Source organism: Poromitra crassiceps, assembly GCF_964638095.1.
Source record: "Poromitra crassiceps genome assembly, chromosome: 29".
Taxonomy (NCBI): domain Eukaryota; kingdom Metazoa; phylum Chordata; class Actinopteri; order Beryciformes; family Melamphaidae; genus Poromitra; species Poromitra crassiceps.
Window position 1 is genome coordinate 15,747,477 of NC_139641.1, and position 19,972 is coordinate 15,767,448.

The following is a 19,972-nucleotide window of genomic DNA, read 5'->3' on the forward strand; positions in this document are numbered from 1 at the left end:
GGTTTCCAAGTCTACATTTATCTAAGGGCAAACTACATCTCTTCCCCCCTCCTCCTGTTTGAAACTGTGACAGGTATACAGGCTAACGTTACATATTTCATTCATAAATACACGCGCTGTCCAAACAGTGCTTAAGTTATTTCAATGGCTAAATCAAGAGTCAATGGGCAGCCATCTTAGTTGCGATTGCCATGATGCACCAAGAAATACCCGTTCTATGCATTCTATTTCTTTAGGGTCAACTGCTCTCAACAGTCAACTGTCTGCCCCGCTCTGACTGCTTTCAAAAAAGCGCTTCGAGGTATGTGTCTATTGCTACTGGCTTCTTTCTTTATGATGCAAATATGTATTGACGTAGATGGTATTGATTTATTTTTATTTATATTTCTTGTGCCAGATCTAAACAATGAGTTTCCACAATAGCGCGTAAAAAAGCTAGAAAAGTATGCGATCCCTTTTAGAACTGCGAATGGCAGCCAGTATGATACGCTAGCTAGCTAGCTAGCTAGCAGCAACTAGCTATCGTTAGCTTAGCTCGCTACCCAAATACTTTATGATTAGGTAGTTGTTGCGCAGACGTGAAACAACTGGGTTGCGTTTACCTCCTTTCTGCATTGTGCTTTTGGCGTTACCATCTAAACACATGATTTCATTGTAACACCTTCGCATTCCTGTTCCAGCTTCTCGTATGCTAACATTAGCAATTTAGCTTAGCGTGTCGCGGCCTTGTAAACGATCAGGTAACTTAATGAAACTTCACTGATTCATGTGGGGAGATGAGACAAAACAACGTTACTTTGCGTGTAAAGGTGTAACGTCTGCAAGTTGCCCAAATCTAGTTAGTAGAGTTGGCTAGCTAACGTTATAACGAGTCATATTTTGGACGTAGTTTGTTAGTTGATTGGTAATCTAGCTTGCCTTACGAGTACGCTAACGTCAACAACAAAGTTAACAGCTAACTTGGCTAACTTCCCAACAACAGCTATCCAACAACTGCCCATTTGTTGTATTTGAAATGTAATGTTGTTTTTCTTATTATTTTTTAATCTTTTGAACACAGCTCCATTGTTGTGAGGGCCTATTCAGACTACCCAGTGTCCCAGGATGGACTCAGACATTTTGAATATAGAGGAGATCGTGATGGGGGGATTGCCAGACCCACCTCCAGAAGTTCCTCCTGAAAAGCCAGTGGCCTCCATCACCTTCAAGCCTCCTGCAGCTTCTGTCCAGCCATGTGAGTGATGCTAGCTTCATTTTGACAAGAACTGAAATAGTGAACTGTTCTTGGTATGTATAACGTTAACACACCTTTTCAAATCTTCTGTTTCCACAGACCAGCATGAGAACCTGCAGTGTTTTCAGTGCTTCATCACATTCTGCAGTGCCAAAGCCAAGGAGAGGCACATGAAAAAGAGCCACAGAGAAGAGTACAAGCAGCAGCTTCAGCAGGTAAACGTCACCATATCTGCTGTCTTTCATAACACTGGGCACACTGGAACCCCCTGTTTTTGTCCTTTACAAATTATGTGTGACCAATGACAGAGAATGTAAGCTCAACTGATTAGCCAGCCAATCTTCCTCCTGATGGAAGTTGTTAAAACACTCCCTCAGGTTATCCAATCCATTCAGATGTGCATGTATGATGTTTGAATATCCACTGTTGCAAAGAGGACCTACCTCAGTAATGGCATCGTATCTGTGTAAAACATAATAATTGTATCCATTGCTAAATTCCCGCTGACAAAGCCTGAAAATGAAGCAGGTACATTTCTTTTTTCAGTCCTCATTTAGTACGTTTTAAATTGTAATTGGTGTTCATGACACATTTTCCTGTAATTCTCCTGTCAGTGTTTTCAACACTATGATTTTGGGAAATCCAGAAAGGGGGATAAGGGAAAAACACAGGCCAATCTTTGGCAAGACCTTTTCTTGATATTGCCAGTATCAATCACACCTACACTACTACACTACACACTCACAGTGAATTTCTTCTGCCCTAGAAGTTGCACAACATTGTAGTTACAGAAGCAAGCTTTGTACATATCATTTTCTAGTAAATGCAGCACACTAGGCCAAAGGTACCATCTACAGACTTTTGTCAACATTATATTGCTGTCAAGTCAGCACTATTCCAATGCAAATAAAATTGTAGCGGCAATAGTCATCGTCGGTAGCGCAAGTAATATGCTCTCTGCTTTCATGTGGTAAAGTTTGAGTTTTAGGTCAGTTATTCTGTAAATGCATATGTTTATTTGATAGCCTAGGCCTATATCTTAATATTGATCAGTTTATTGTTTTATGCTACTTGAATACATGTACTGGCATGCAGACGGTATATGTTGTGTTAGATCAATATCAGTATATCCCTCCTATTCCAAAGTCGCAGAGACAAATTCCTGCACATTGCTTGCCTTCCACTTTGCATCTGATCAACTATTGTTCAGCATTTCAAAATGTGGCCTTTTGCCACATATAGTTTGAAATTTGTCTCATCCGGTCTTTATTTTTCCTTCACAGGGAAATACTGTGTTCACCTGCTATGTGTGTGATCGCTCCTTTCCATCATCTGAGGAACTGACGGAGCACCAGCCGACACACAGCAAGGAAGACAAGCCGTTCAAATGTGTGCACTGCAAGGAGAGCTTCAGAGTCTTCTCTGAAGTGAGTGTTCCAGTATGCAATGATATGAGTGTTGCTATTCGAATCCAACTGGGCAATTTGCATTCAAGTCTCTGCTCTGCACTCATGTTAACCTGCCGAGTGTTGCTCAGTGTTACGCTAAATCTGATTTAAAACGTATCAAGTAGGGCTGGGTATTGGCAATGATGATACGATACGTATCACGATAAGATTGTATCACGATATATTGCGATGCGATACATATTGCGATATATTGTGATATTCTACAGAATTTACTCAAAATTAAATAATATAATAATAATAATAGTGTAATAATATGTACATCACTTTATACTGATAAGTTAGTGGACAAATTTAGTCAAAACTACTGAGTGTTGAGTGTTACTGAACGCATCGATATGGGAAATATCGATACAGTATCGATTAGGGGTGGGAATCACCAGATGCAGAGGCCTGGCATGGCATGGCCTGCAAAAAAAATCACAATACTTGGCGTCCAAGTATCGATACAGTATTGGGAAATAAAATATCGCGATATATTGCTGTATCGATTATATTTCCCAGCCCTAGTATCAAGTTACTGTTTTTATTGCTAACACGTACCAGTTTGGAGCAAATTGTGGAATATTACGTTTCACTTGTTTTCACAATAGGAGACTTAACAGGTTGAATGTAGTTAACTGATTACTGGGCTGTGCATCACTAAATGACAAACATGACATGGTACTGTATGCAAATTAGATGCAGCATTATAGATCAATTTCTATATATTGACCAACTTTTTATTGTGAGTTGTGATTGTCCCATGATATTGTGGCAGTGTGCCACAGATGAGCCTATGTATGGGGAAACAGTGGATAAATAGTGTAACCATGCTACAGCTGCTTCAAATATTATATTATAATAATAATATAATATATTAATATAATAATAATAATATATTGCACACATTATAGGTTTTCTAAGCGGTTGCATTTTCTACTTCTGTCCCTCTCAGCTCACGACCCATAGACGACAGGTGTGTCCAGAGAGGCAGTTTGCATGTAAAGATTGCAGCGAAACCTTCCGGAGCGCCGCGCTGCTGCGTACCCACCGCCTGGCCCAGCACCCTCGCCCCGTAGTCCCGGCAGTAGTCGAGGCCGGAGAGCAGCCGGACGACGCCGCCAAGACCCATCGCTGTAGCAAATGCGGTAAGGGCTTCGAGACCGAATCGGAGCTGGTGGTGCACCAGGAGAAGTTGCCGGCGGGCGAGCACTGCAACGGCAGCAGCGCCTCGCCGGTCAAGAAACGCGGCCGGCCGGCCAAGAGCGAAGAGCCAGCGGCGGCCGCTGAGAAGAAGGGAAAGCGGAAAAAGAAGGACGTGGAGGAGGCGGTGAAGGAGGAGGCAGTGAAGGACGGAGAAACGTCGGTCGAGTCGGGAGCAGCTCCGGTGGCGGAGGAAAAGGCAAAGGCTCCCGTCGTGGCGAAGCGTGGTCGTCCTCCTAAGGTCGCGGCGAAATCGTCGGCGGCCGACAAGAGTCCTGTGGATGACGGCCAAGCTCAAGCGAAGGAGAAGGCGCCGAAAGCGGTTCCCGTCCCGCCGCCTCAGCTCCCGTGTCCCGAGTGCGAGCTCACCTTCCCCGGGCCGGGTCAGCTCCGCGCCCACAAGAAGGAGAAGCACGCCCCTCGGAAGGCCCACCCCTGCGAGGAGTGCGAGGAGAGCTTCGCTCGGCCCGAGCAGCTGGAGGCGCACAAGGCGCGGGCTCACACCGCCGGCCGCTTCGCCTGCCCCACCTGCGGCAAGAGCTTCGGCCGCGAGCGCACCATGAAAGCTCACCAGAAAAGCCACGCGGAGGAGCAGCCTGAAAACCCCAGTATGAACAGATAATTGAGGGATAGTTGATTGACCGAAGACTTGCATCTTTGGTAACTAGCAGAAAGTGTATGGTTTTGAAGATTTTAGCCAGGTTTTGTTTTAAATTGGAGATCTGATGCTTGAGGTCAGACTGTTTTTAGAAGAGTTTGGGATGTTTGTTTTTTTCCGTCATTGGCTGTTAACATTGTGGAGGAGTGGGCAGATCACTTAAATTGACTAACCAAAAGTCGTTAAACTCGTCTATTACATCTTTTGTCACGATGCCTAGTATGAACGTCTTTTAAATTATCTGTTTGACTTATGTTAAACTCATTTTGTGGTAAAACTTTTTATTTTTCATTTTTATTTTCTTCCTCAAAATGGAAAACAAAAGTGTTTTTCCAAAATTGATTGGGTAAGTAAATATTTTGAAGCAAATTAGCTGTCTGATAGCGATGCTACGTTTTGAATGTTTAGATGCAGTTTGTCAAAAGAAATGTATTGTGTACAGCTTCTGATTCATTGTGTATTTTTTTTTTACACTTATGTTTTGATTGAGTTGATTTCTAAATTAAATTGCAGAGGGCATAGGATAAGATCTAAGTTTATCGTTTGTTTTGGCTCAGTGCTTCAGATTCACTGCAAACCTTTTGTGTGTGGACCGAAATTATCCACTGCAATCCAGATTTCATATATTAAACCCTAGTACTTTATTTTTTAATCTATTTGAATTAATGTCTTAAATGTTTCTTGAATGCAAAACATTGATCTTCATTGCCAGAGAGCCCTGCAAGGAACTATAAATTAAGTGTTCTTATTCATTTATTGGATTGTTTCTCCACTGCAACATGTCTGGACACTGCAACCAAGAAATAATAAAATACAAAAAATGCCATCCGAAGGGAGGCTGCTGAAGAAATATTTTGCCTTTGTGTCGTTGTGCTCACCAAGTGTGTGTGTGTAGTTATAGTAATTCTTGATTAGAGGTATTGTATATTAGTAATTTAAATTCTAGTGCATTTCATTAGAATGATTTATCCATCTGGATTAGATGTGCACTACATGCCTATTGTGCTAGATTTTGGCTGCTCTCCTCTCACCTCATCTGTTGAACTTTCAGTTCACCTAGCAACCACACACCTAACGACAACGCAAACAAATGAAATGCTGGAGGACAATTGTGTTGTGTTGATTTGGCAAGACGAGAGGAACCTCATTGAAGCTTGGTATGTGTTCCGAACACCCTCTTATAGTCCAGTAGAAATGTCACTTGACCTCACACTAATTGCAACAAAACCAAACTCAACTGATTTTGTATCCTCAATATGTCCTCAATGAAGGAAAAAAAGTGTTAAGGAAATGTATGAAGGGAAAATTTTGAAAATGACCCATATGATGCTACCAAAAACGTTTATTTTTTTTAATTTATTTTTTAATTTTTTTTATTTTCTCCTTGAAGCAAAAAACACATACAGGATATAAGTGATGAGATTTATGGCACATTAAAAAAAAAAAAAAAAAAGGCTTCCATAGGCTTCCATCATATTTAGGTCATTTTCAAAACTTTCCCTCCATACATTTCCTTAACACTTTTTTTCCTTCATTGAGGACATATTGAGGATACAAAATCAGTTGAGTTTGGTTTTGTTGCAATTAGTGTGAGGTTGACCCACATATTTGCGTAAAATGCCTGGACTATTAAAAGATGTGCTGATGTTGGGTAAGCCTATGTTAGAATTGTGCCAATCCAGCTTGATTGGACTTGGTGTGAGTTATACTTCATCACAGGGTGAGAAATGTAACTCAAAAACATTCTGAAGCTTCAGGTGGGCTGTTCTCCCTCACTGACTCAGGACTACTGTCCTGCTGTGTGGTCCAGTGCATCAAAACAGGAACTAAGGAAACTACAAATTGGTCGAAACAAAGCAGCTCGTATTGCACTTAAATGTAGTTACAGGTCAAGTGCAGTGCTAATCAGTGTTGGGCAAGTTACTTTCAAAATGTAATATACTACATATTACTAGTTACTTTCATTTGAAAGTAATAAGTTACTTTACAATATTACTGTCTGTGTAGAGTAACTCATTACTTATTAAACTACTTTTGCATTACTTTTACCAAAATAACTGCAGTAGCAGAATGACATCGGCGCCCCGGAACCATCCCGAAAAATAATTTAAACCGTATTGAAGTCAGTGTAAACCATCCAAAATTCTAAATGTTATCCTTTTCATTTGTTATTGTCATCTATAGTGGTTATTTGCATAAAAACAGTTTTATTAGGAAATTATTTAAATATGTGCTTTGATTAAAAAAAGTAACTCAATTTGTAACTTGAGTTACTTGACAAAGTAACTGGTATAATATTACTGAAATCCTATAAGTAATAAATTATATTACTGAGTTACTGCTAAAAGTAATATATTACATGTAATATGTTACTTTTGTAATGAGTTCCCTCCAACACTGGTGCTAATGCATAAAAAACTAGCATGGCTGATGGTGGAACAAAGATTGCTTGTGAGTCTAATGTTGTTTTTCAGAAAGATCTGTGGTAGCAAGGAACCAGAATGTTTATATAATCATATTCAATATACATGTGACAGACATACCCGCGCTACCAGACAGGTGGCGAGGGAGCATTTCACTTTACCTAGGCCTAGAACAAATGCAATGAAAAAATCTGTAATGTTCAGAACCATGTCTGAATGGAATGCTTTACCTCCTACAATTATAAACATAGAAAGTAGATATAGACTTAAAAAGAAGCTAAAAGTACATTTTATAATTTCATAACTAGTTAATTATAGGTCAATGAATGGAACTGGTATTAAAAATAGTGAGTATACACCTAGATATCGTATAGAGTTGATAGTAAATAATGTAGTAATATAGTTAGACGTTATATAACATATATGCATGTGTTATACATATACATGTATTATACATGAGATTTGAGGACTTGAATTATATGGATGTACTATGGGTGGACAGATGATGGATAATGATGTTGCTGTATTTACAATATATATATATGCTGTATTTAGAACCAGGTTGAGTGAGTTTTTGTTTGTTTTCTCTTGTTTGTCTTAAATTTATGATTTTAAAATGTGTTTTGTCTTTTACTTTGCATATTTGTAATGTATCTGTATTGTTTGTTTTGACTGTGGACCCCAGGAAGAGTAGCTGTTGCCTTGTGTAATGGCTAATGGGGATCCTAATAAACTAAACTAAACTGACCAAACTTTAGGCTATAAACGCCTAGTCAAATTCATAGTATTAATATGTCAATCATATAATTTATATTAGATCACACACATGAATGGTGGAATGGTCCTATTGAGTGGAGGAGGCAGATGTCACAGGAGCTGTGAAATAATACTCAATGGGCTGATAACTCCATTGTGTTTATCAAGCCAGTTAAATGTACTGATAGTCTTTAACATTCTACTAAAAATCTGTCTGTGTGACCTCATGTACATCTTAATCAGAGTAGAAATTTCATTCAAGCTTTTTTAATGTAATACCACTCCAAGACACTAGGTGTGCTCGCTTGTGATACCTGGTGCGCGCACACAGCCCTCTCTTCCCTGCTAGACTTTCTTGATTTGTTTTTGTTTGCAAACGAGGCAAGTGAGTTTTCCGGGGCCGCTTTGCTAATCAGCTAATCGTAATCGCGTAACGTCATTGTTTTGTTATTTTTTGGACGTTGTGCTGATCGGGCTTATTGGTAAGTCTTTTGTCGTTACTTATCACCTTAATTTTCTCTCGGATAAGAAGCTATAACCTTTGTGATGTAGCGTTAGTTATGATCTAGGTTAAGTTCAGAATGCGCACCATCATTTTTACCTCCAGGACAATGAGGTAGTAGCATGCACCTGGATTCCGCCAATTAAGGTCGCAGTATTGAACAACCATTAATAATAACCTTGTTTGCTCAACTCTATACAAAATAAAGACGGAAAGAAGAGTTTCCGTAGATTCACGTAACGCTAGATAAGGCGATTTTTTTTTTTATCAAATGCTTCTTGAACACCTGCACCTTGTCTGTGTGTGTCTGTCTGTCTGTCTGTGTGTGTGTGTGTGTGTGTGTGTGTGTGTGTGTGTGTGTGTGTGTGTGTGTGTGTGTGTGTGTGTGTGTGTAGTAATAATCCCAACTGACTTTTACAGCAGGCAGATCGCCACCATGTCTTCAGAATACACCATTGATATCCAGCTGACAGAGTTGGGGTTTCCTGACATCATGCAGCCGTCGGATACAGAATGTGCTGCGTTGGTGGCATCAGCTGGCGCCTCACTCTCACACAGCCACTCCTCCACAGACAGAAAAGTGATCAGAGGCAACCGACAGGCAGTTGTTGAAGATCCAACACAGAATGTGCAGCACCTTGAACAAACCAGAGAGATGTCTGTCACATCACAGACGTCACCATGTACAACTCCAAGTGTTCAAGTCAACAAACAAACTGCCAGTATGGGCCCTGCTGTTGACGCTGGCATTGCACTTCCTGTATTGCCGAAGCCCTCGATAAGTTGTCCAACCACTGAACTAGGAAACACTGGATCTCCACCGCTGGCAGAAACGGAAGAGACAATAGAGGATGATGCTGTATCTGAAAATGGACAGACAGATCTGGATGATGATATTATGATTATTGATGATGGACAAGAATCGAAGGGGAATTCATCAGAAGCAGCGAAACAGGGTTTGGAGAATGAGTCGGATGACAGCCAGGTGGAGGTGTCGGTGACAACTGATGAGGAGGAGGAGGAAGACGATGAAGACGCGGAGGAGGAAGAAGAACGGCTAGACAATGGTATGGTTTTATTTCATTTTGAATCTCTTTAAGTATACATACTGGTTGCTGCCGGTGCTGGTTGGTTGACAAAGTGTTTCCGAGAGGCCATTTACACCTGGCGTTAACATGCGTTTTCTGCCATCAGATTGCAATCAGATTGCAGAAATGGTTGTCCTCTCAATCCGCATAAAGTTGCTGTATCCAGACTGAGAGGACACATTGCATTTACACTTGTGTTCAATGTGTACACAATGCATCCCTGACCACCTCCGGAGGTGGTTTGGCCGATCAGATTGCAATCCTTCTTCAATGCGTTTTGGGGGGTGTTTACACCTAGCATTTCAAGTGATCAAACACAATCTGATTGCAATCTGATCACAGAAAAAACGCATGTTAACGCCAGGTGTAAATGGCCTCGGAGTTATTAACTCATTCCCCGCCATTGACGTGATATCACATCAATCCGTGTTTTCAATGTCGTGTGATAGAGGGATCTGTTGGCCACCTTGTGAAATGCTACTGCACTTCCAGAGTCTGACGGTGTCACAGTGTCACGGTGACAGTCACTCAAAGCTGAAGGATTTTTTTCACCAGCCGCTGGTAAACATACACACATCACTTCTCCTGTCGGGTAGATTAGTAATCCGGTTTGTGAGCCCCTCACATCGTGTACATTTCAGGCAGCCGCCAGATAGACCTCCAGACATCAAGCACCCGCCCCCCCCGGGCAAGACTAGAGTGTGACCCGCATGTCCCCTCTCTTGAGTGCGGGGTGAATCTCTCCCTCGCTCTGCTGGTTAAAAAAAAAAAAAAAATCTCCGCTTTCTGGGCACAGACCGGCGTTTTCGGTGAAAACTACCTACATTAAAGTATCGATAACTAAAGAACAGATGAAGGCAGAATCATGTTTAGTCCTAGAAGAAACGATTCTGTGGGTTTTGGAAGATTAGTGAAAATGATCAGAAACCCTGGCGGTTGAAATCCTGCGCCAATTAGGACCGCAACTAATGATTATTTTCATTATCGATTAATCTGTTGATTATTTTTGACTAATGGATTAGTCGGTTGGTCTATAAAATGTGAGTCACAAAATGTTGATTAATTTGTCCATAAAGCCCAAGGTGACATCCTCAAATGTCTTTTGTTCTGACCAACAGTCCACAACAACCCAAAGATAATCCGTTTATACGAGACTAAAGCAACCAGAAAATATTCACATTTAAGAAGCTGGAACACCATTTTATTTATTTATTTATTTTCTGTCAAATTAGTCTAAACAATTAATCAGTTGTAAAAAATAGTTGCAGATTAATTTTCTTTCGATTGATTAATCGACAAAATGTGGCCGCCCTAATGCCAATTGAATTATACTATTTGCGCATTCAATGATGTTCCTGGCTGGCGAGTGATGTCTCTTATGTGTCTGATTAGCTACTATCACGAGTCACGACTAGGGCTGGGTATCGCCACTGACTTCCCGATACGATACGATTCCGATACACAAGGTCCCAAGTCAATACGATGCGATTCGATATCGATATTTTAGTTACAATACCAGTTTTGCTTTGATAATGGAAGAGATTCTCAAAGAACTAATGCTCTAGAACCCTCTAACCTGGTGCATTATTACAAAATATTAATATTTACATTAAGAATTGACCATAAAGCAAGCAGTTACATCATGTAATACTTTTTTATTTAAACATGACCAACATAGTCATTCAACATCTTATCTTTCTTTACAGTCTTCTGTCTCTTTCTTTACAGTCTTCTGTGAGAAGCCAAACAAATTTAGATTTCCACTATACAACAGAATCATTGAACAGCAGCATGTTGTAAACAGTGTTTCATAAAGTATAAATGCTTTGTAAATAAAATAAAATAAAATAAAATAAAATACAGTTCATGAACATTTCCAGTTCACAAACATTATAGTGCAAACAGATTTGAGGTCTGTACATCTGGCTCATGGTGCATGCACAATGCACATGTAGCCTACAGTATTTATGTTTTTGTTTCAACTACAAACATAAATAAACGTCAACTTGAAACTATGTTTTAACTACCACACACAGCCTATAATATTATAGCCTATGTTTATTTATTTTTTAAATGTTTTTTTGTTTTTTTTGTTGTTGTAAAATATCGATACTGGGATTTATGTATCGATACTTGTTCCTTCACATGAATATCGATTTTTTTTTAACCCAGCCCTAATCACGACTAAGATTTCCCTTTCTTATGTCCCACAGAGTCTAGTCACTCAGGTGATTACCGCTGCAGCTTCTGTGGCCTTCAGCTCTCCTCGACCCTCAAGCTGCAGGAGCACATGAACCTGCACACTGGCGCGCGCCCGTACCGCTGCGCCGAATGCGGCAAGCGCTTCTGCCAGATCGGCAACTACCGCGCCCACCTGCGCACGCACTCCCAGGCCAAGCCGGACCCGATCACCTGCCGCATCTGCCTGAAAGTCTTCACGTCGCAGGAGGACCTGAAGCACCACCTGGCGACGACTCACTTTGAGCAGAAGTTCTACGAGTGCGACCTGTGCAAGCGCGTGTTCACCGACCTGAAGCTGTGCCAGTCGCACGTGGACTGGCACAAGGCCACCATGGGCAACTTTGTGTGCAACCCGTGCGGCCGCGTTTTCCCCAATCAAAGGTCCCTCACGGGCCACCAGAACAAAAAGTGCCACCGCAGCTACAATTGCACGGACTGTCCGAAGACCTTCGCCAAGAAGAACTCCCTCCTGAAGCACAGCTTCTCCCATCTGGGTCTGTTGCCGTACACCTGCATGCGATGCCACAGCCACTTCCGCCTGGCGGCGCTGTACCGCAGACACAAGTGCGATCCGAAGCGCATCCACTGCGTCGCCTGTCTGCGGGTGTTTACCAGCCAGGCCGACTTCCAGAAGCACAAGGAGGACACCGGCTGCTGGGGCCACCAGGGGCCCAAAGGGGACGACGAGATCCGCTGTTTGGAGTGCGGCCAGAGCTTCGCCACCACCGAGGAGCTGAAGCAGCATGCTGGGGCTCACCAGAAGGTACAAGCCATTAGGGGTGCTCCAAAAAATCGATTCTGAAAGGATCGTGATTCTTAATGCCACGATTCCTGGATCGATTCCAAACTCCCAAGAATCGATTCTTAAAATCGTTTTTTTTTTTTTTTTTACACAGTGCACCTGAACGCAACATGCAAGATACTGGCTGAATAAGTATCAAAATGTTCATGTCATTTGTGTACTGTACTGCCACGGTGCCACCACCTCTTGCACTTAAGAACTCTCGTTAATGTATTCCCCCCAAAATCTATAAATCCTTCTCAAAGTCTACAGATCCCCCCCAGTCTATAAATCCATCTTATCTGAAGAACATAAGGTGGGAATTCCCCCCTAGTTTGCAAAATGAATTTAGGCCCTGACTGTAATACAGAAGTTGAATTTGAAGTTCAGCATTAATACATTTGTCATTTTTTGTCTTATATTACCTTTGTGTGTTATTGCAATATAAAACTACATAATTGAGAATCGAGAATCGCTGGAATCGAGAATCGATTCTGGAATCGGATCGTGACCCCAGGAATCGGAATCGGATCGGATCGTGGCTTAGCCGGATCGGAGCACCCCTACAAGCCATGTACAAAGCAAAAAATAAACTTCTACCTCCCCACATATCCAGAATCTGTTTAAAATGAGGGACACCAGCTACAACCTGAGGGGAACACTATTATTTATTAAACCAAAGATTCGAACAAATTTAAAAAAAATCACCGGGTATCTGTCAAAGGTGTAAACATCTGGAGCACATGTCCTGAAATTATTAAATTATGTAGCACATTAATCACATTTAAAAGACACTATAAAAACTATATAATTTCTCGTTATAGTGTGGAAAATTAAGTTGACTGATTATTATTATTACATAATATAATAATTATATTATCATTATTAGATTATTATTTTTGGATTGTGCTTTTCTTAATTTCGTTGTTATGGGAAATTTAAGTTGACTGATGTGATTGATTTCGAATCTTGTGCTTTGCTCTTTTTTATTTCTTATTTATTTGTTGTGAGAATCATATAGTTGTAAGGTAAAAGGGGTAGGTCAGTATAAGCTTTGCTTCTACCCAGGGGTGTCAGACTCATATTAGGTAGAGGGCCGGATTTGTTCAACTGAGACCTCATGGGGGCCGGATTTTTTTTTTTTTACTCAAATCAATTTGACTCATTTACCCATTTACTTCACAAAAGAAATACTGCTCTTTCCATTTCTCTTGAAACTGCCTGCATTCCGTGTCAACCTTTCTCTTTTTCGACAGCATCTTGTTGATTCCTTTGTTTTTTGGTAGGTAGCCGAATGCGGATTCAATTCCAGCGTGGCATCATGGCGGCTTTGTTTACACCTGATGACCTACTGACATACTTCCTTGTAGTGCAGGTTAATTAACTTATGAATGAACTCTTAGCTTGCTTATTAGCCACACGTAGTTCATGATAATGGGGTGCGAATTTAACACATTGACTGCCAGCCCTTTTTTCAATGCTGTAGGTAGGTTCTGCCAGGGTTTTTTTTGAGGATTCTGGCTCATTTTACAAGAGCCGAGGATTCTTTTCTGCTAAGATTTTGTGAACACACAATATCTCAAAACAACTAATAGAATGTGTGCTTTCTCTGTCTAAAATAGTTAGTTTGTAGAGTTAGTAGTTATGTAAGCATTAGCAGTTGAATACAGCATGGTTTCAGCGTGAGAAAAATTATTCAGAGATAAACGGCTTTTTGTGAAATTCGATAGAACAGTCACTTTAACCATTCATTTTTGGCATCAGTAAGACCTAAACAATAGTTTTGAACAGTAATTTCCTCCATAACAGCAGGAAACTCCCCTCTGCTTCCAACTCCTCCCTCCGTGGGCGTTCCTCTTGGCTGCAGCCAGCGGCCGTGTCACAAGCTTGTCACCAGTCTCACTGCTTTGCAGCTGCTGTGCGGCTGTGCCTGTCTGAGCGGCCGCTCTTTGAGGAAGTCTGGTTGGACTCGCTCGCTTCTTGGAGTTTTGGTTGAGAGCTTTGATCAAGCTTTTGCGATTCTGGTCATATTTATGCTGCGTGTTTCAAAGTGTGTTCCATCCGTGATCTATTATGCAAATTTGCAATCCCGCACTGCCAGCAATCAGCGCGAAAACGAAAGCGTTTTCGCCAATCCATTTTCATGAGAATGGCTTCGTCACACTGCTTTTTGCTTGCCTTCCTCCTTCCTTGTCGCCACTTAGTGGGTCGGTGGAATGGGTTGTACACGTTGTACACGTCCAATACTTATATAAGAGATGTAAAAGGGTTAGATGCACATCCCACCGTCAAAAAAAAAAAATCGGCCGGATGAAACCTGCGGGCCGTATCTCTGACATCCCTGACCTACACCCTTTCGGTTATGCAGGCTGAGACATCAGTCTTTTACATGTACCGAAATAAACTTATTCATTCATTCATTCATTCATTCATTGAAGGTGCTGTCTTGCGCCGAGTGTGGAAAGGGCTTCCGCTCGGCCTTGCTGTTGATGTCGCACATGGGCGGTCACGCCGGCCAGACGCCGTGCCTGTGTAAGAGGTGTGGCCTGGGCTTCCCCCACCAGCAGGGCTACGACGGACACCTCAACACCTGTGGACTGCCGCCCCCGCCTCCGGTGAGTTTAGTGCATTATGGTGGGATTTTTAACCCATTGATACCTGATGATGCAGCATTTGCGTGTATATCCCTCATTTGTGTGTGTGTCCCTTTAAGACCGCGAACCGGTTCGCGGTCTTAAAGGGATACACACACAAATGCTGCATCAGGTATCAATGGGTTAAGAACTAACTGTGAGAGCAAAATTGTACTACCTACTAGAGCCGACCGATATATCGGTCCACCGATATTATTGGCCGATAACCGATATATCGGTGTCGGCCGATATGTTGGCCGATATTTTTTTATTTTGTATTTTTTAAGTCATAGACAGCATGTCGTGTATATTTGATCTTTTTTCTTAACTCAAGTTATATTTTATATTTGTTCTATTTGTGTTTTTGTATTTCTAGTTATTTATAATTATTAAATTCCCAGTTCAGTTTACCGTTTCATTGCATTGATGTCATTTTTTTGACAATAAAGTTGATTGATAAGCTGTAAAATATCCTGCCTACATGACATATCTCAAGTCATGTCAAGTCAAGTGTTTGATATTTGAGGGATCATTGCAAAAACATTGTATAATATAATGTGTATATATAATATAAGAATATCGGCCGATATATCGATATCGCAATTTTTTTACTCCCTAATATCGGTATCGGCATCGGCCTGAAAAATTCAGTATCGGTCGGGCTCTAAGTACCTACATTGATAATTTCTAAGTTTCTGTGGCAAAAATCTGTTGCACTTCTGGGTTTTGTAACTTGTGTGATTGAGGTCTTTGTCTTCCTACTTTTTTAGAGCGCTCCTAAGAAAAGTGTGGCCGCAAAGAAGAGCTCTCGTCCGCCCGTGACACACACGCCCTGGAAAAAAACGTCGCGGAAATCAAACGCAACCGTCACGATCGCCGCCGACGTCTCGAACGTCCCCGCCGCACCGGTGGAGATCCCTCGTCTCAACAGGAATGCGACAGGGGGAGGAGTCGTGTCCAACGGCTCCAGTCCAGCAGAGGCGCTGTGGCAGCTGACGCTCAACAAACGCCCGCCTCCCGGGGTTAACCTCGTCCTGTTTGTCCCCGTGAGCTCATCTCTCGCCAACGGCCTGGCGTTCCCGCCTACTGTCCCTCAGATCCCACCGGTTCCGGGTATCCAGTTCCAGCCTCTCATGGCTCTCCCACCTGCTCCAGGAGGAGGTGAACTGACGTTTAGCTCGCCCCTCGGTATCGGTTCTGCTCCGGGAGCTCCTCTACATTCGCTCGCCCCTCTGGATTTGGTCATGGGCAACAAACGGGACGCGCCCTACGTGACGCCTCTGGATTTGTCTAAAAAGTCTACCTCACCCGAGTCCGCTCTGAACATTTCTCCTCCTCATCCTGTTAAAATGGAGCCAGAAGACCCAGAGTTCTCCTCAGAAGAGGCTCGTAGCGGTAAAGCAGAACGGCGAACACGTTCGGAGGATCCGGTAGAGGGCGACGGATGTCCGACGGCGAAGCGGGCGAAACTAGATCCCGTGGATCTCTCGCCTCTTCGTTGGCTCAGCGACAGCTTAGTAATGGATATTAAGAACGAGCCTCAGTCTCCTCCTGGTTCTGACTGACCTGTTGTTGAGTTCCTGTGAACAGAAAGAGAATTTGTGCAACGGGCAGATGAGGGGAATAAACTCAACTGAAAGATGTACTGAAACGCTACCGTTTTCTAGTTGAGTGTAACGGCCAGAATGATATACTATTTATTAGTGTATATAATTCTGTCATCAGTTGACCTAACGACGGTTATGACAAAGAAGAATGCTGTATACCTACAGTACCACTAGAGCCACTTTTCCATGAGTGCAAATAGGCTCTTAGGCTGTGTTCACACCGAGATATTTATTTTTCTCTCTGTCGCTCGATTCAACCCTTTGGAATCGCTCTGTCGCTGTGTTTAAATCGCTCGTCAACAGGCACAATAATTGACGGACATCTGGGGGCTATAACGTTACGCAATGTCATGATATTTGTCCACTACGAGCCACCGTAGTTGTTTACAAGCTAAGCCTATCAGCGTGCTCCTCCTAACGCAAGCTCTATACCGGTAGTACAGACTTCACTTCATGTCAGCTGTCAGCCTGTCAATCAGCTGTCAATGCGGTTTGTTGCCACACAATAAACCAGCGGTTTGTTCCAAGCCAGTGTGATCTTTGACTCACTCTCACACGGCAGCCAATCAGCGTTGAACAGCGAGCGACTGATGCCAGCGTAATTTCGCTCGAGTTGGGATATTTCATCTCGGGGGCGACGAGCGAATTTTCTCCCTATATCGCTCTGTCTCTGTCGCTCGGACGCCCAGCGATTTTTCTCCCGGGCGAATATACGCTCAATCGCTCGTTTGCATTGACTTTGTATGTAAACTCAATGCCAGCAAAAAACTTTAATAGGTCGGTGTGAACGCAGCTTTAATAAAACAAATTGATGTGTCTAGCTGTGGTGGACTGCTTAACACAATGTTTGTCAGGAGGAGGTGCTTGAGTTCCTTTACTGTAACCGCTCTCCGTTGTTTTATGTGTTTTTTTTATTGTTTTATGTTTTTTATGCCTCGTCTTTACTATATGTTTTATGTGAGGACCACAATGGAAATAAGCCTTTGGGCTTTTTTGTGTTTTTATCCTCGGCGATTGATATTTTGTCTGTTCTTTCCTTACTATATGTACCGTTGTGTTCTTTTATTTTATCACCAAATAAATTCATTCATTCATTCATTTAGTTTAGAGCAGGATGTTCTCCTGTAGTTCAAGCTTTGCACTCTTAATTGCACAGAAGATGTTGGTGTTCCAGAAACTAGATAACATTCCATCTGGTGGTTTTCTTATGGCAACTGTTTTTCTTTCTTTCTTTGTTTCTTTTATGTTTCTTTCTTTCTGCATAATTTGGCACAGAGCTGTGAAATGTAGTCCGTTTTCATTTTGGGTTGGGCTTTTTGTTGATGAGCATCTCTTGACAGCTGTGCGTTGCTGTGGGCTTATTAACAGGACGCAACAGGTCTGCTCTATATAATGGTGGCTATAAACCCTATGCAATATGGGATGGTACAAAAAATAGCTTTCACAGCATTCAAAACATTTTTGACTATCTGTATGTCCTTGTTTGTGTGGCAATAGAATAATTATTTTCGCCTTCATGATTTGTCAAACATCACTTGAATGTAATTTTTCTATATTTTGAAGATTGGTTTAACAAGACGATTTTGAGTGATGTGCAACTTTGTCTTCAGGGGTTGTAACTGCACTATTTAATTTAGAAGAATTCCCTGCACGTTGAACCCATCTAGTATTTGAACGCGTGTTGATTTCTTTGAGTGTTCTACATTTAGAATAAAGGCAAATCAAGCTACTGTTGAACTCTGTCACCTTAAATCATCTAGATCAATTGTTTTGTTGAAGAATTTCAGACTGCAGGTATATGCTGATGTTTTTCTAAAGGTTGGAAATAAACATGTATACTTGGTGCAATCATGTCAGTTGTCTTGTGGACTCGAGCCTTTGGGGTGTCTGTGTGTTGTAACTTGAAAATGTGAGCTCACGGGAGAATCATTGAGGCCATTTACACCTGGTGCTAACATGCGTTTTCTGTGATCAGATTGCAATCAGATTGTGTTTTATCACTTGAAATGCCAGGTGTAAACACCCCCAAAACGCATTGAAGAAGGATTGCAATCTGATCGGCCAAACCACCTCCGGAGGGGGTCAGGGATGCATTGTGTACACATTGAACACAAGTGTAAATGCAATGTGTCCTCTCAATCTGGATACACCAACTTTATGCGGATTGAGAGGACAACCATTTGCATGTTAACGCATGGCGCTAACGCATGTTAAATGCATGCAGGTGTAAATGGAATCAGGCTGAAGTGATCAAATACAATCTGATTGCAATCTGATGGCAGAAACCACATGTTAACGCCAGGTGTAAATGGCCTCATTGTTTCAAACTCAATGATAATGCAACAGAAGTGATTTAAACTTATTTAATTTTATTTGACCAGGTGAATATTTTGCAGGCTGCCCGGTGAATATTTAAATCTGGTTCCTCTGAAATGTATGCTATATGACATTTCTAGGCCTATATCCACATCACATCTATTTTGACAGATAATTGGGGGGGGGGTTATCTAGCAGGTCTGGATCTGTGGCTATATGACGATCTGCTGTGCAAAGATTTAATCAGCATCTGCCAATGCCACACACCTGGTGGTGGATGGATTATCTCGGAAAAAATTGGGGAGAAATAAGCCTTTTTGTGCGCACAGAAAAAAAGTGTTAGATCGTCTATTTCAACTAGTGAAAAATGGGTGGAAGAGAAAAGACTACAAGTGTAGTCACATGGTACGAAGCCCCGGAAATACATTGTCCGCTCAGTGGCGATATTTCTACTCGAGCAGCACAGTATGGATCTGATCAATGTGAGCGGGGTTTTGCGCTATTTTTCACAAGTCTAGCAGCGTATATGCATAACAGTGTGTGAATAACGTTCATTTAAACACTTGATCCAGCGCCAACACTAGCCTACGCGTTTTACTTCATGGACAAAGACAAGGACGTTGTAAGTAGCCCTTTTCGGTTTAACATGATAACATGACATTTTCATCAACTCTTGAGGTCTCTAGTTTGAACTAACATTATGTAGCATGTAGCTAGGCTACTAAGGCTAGCGTCAGAATGTCCCACAGCCACCAACTGCCCCCAAGCAAACCCTGTGGTTACTAATGATAATAGCGAAAGCTGCGTAATGTCAGCCAATATAAAGAGCTGGCGAAAATAAGAAGTTCCGGTGAGGTTTTTCAAAGTAAAAGAACGATTCTGCACAATTATAGAGCAGACAGGGGCGATTGAAAAATCATTATTTTCCACATTAAACTAATAAACTAAGCTATACAATACAAACGATGTTTCTGGATGACAGTAACTGTTTAAATAACATTGAGAACGTTCTTCTCCAAACCGGAAGTTCTATATTCGCTAGCTCCGTAAACCGGAAGTCTTATATTCGTTGATCGCACGGA

The 19,972-nt window shown here is 41.8% G+C and overlaps 2 protein-coding genes across 2 annotated transcripts; both read left to right on the forward strand.

The window, feature by feature from the left end:
- Positions 1-259: 259 nt before the first annotated feature.
- On the forward strand, positions 260-5,384 carry znf576.2 (zinc finger protein 576, tandem duplicate 2). The gene is made up of 5 exons (XM_083662707.1): positions 260-301; positions 1,061-1,234; positions 1,334-1,449; positions 2,518-2,661; positions 3,638-5,384. Exons 2-5 carry the CDS (start codon positions 1,105-1,107, stop codon positions 4,505-4,507), a joined length of 1,260 nt encoding a protein of 419 aa, XP_083518833.1. The 5' UTR covers positions 260-301; positions 1,061-1,104; the 3' UTR covers positions 4,508-5,384.
- A 3,631-nt stretch (positions 5,385-9,015) lies between these two features.
- LOC310800168 (uncharacterized protein) lies at positions 9,016-17,002 on the forward strand. The gene is made up of 4 exons (XM_083662753.1): positions 9,016-9,291; positions 11,526-12,316; positions 14,773-14,949; positions 15,738-17,002. The coding sequence occupies exons 1-4, from the start codon at positions 9,123-9,125 to the stop codon at positions 16,530-16,532; spliced, it is 1,932 nt and encodes a 643-aa protein (XP_083518879.1). The 5' UTR covers positions 9,016-9,122; the 3' UTR covers positions 16,533-17,002.
- Positions 17,003-19,972: the final 2,970 nt, after the last annotated feature.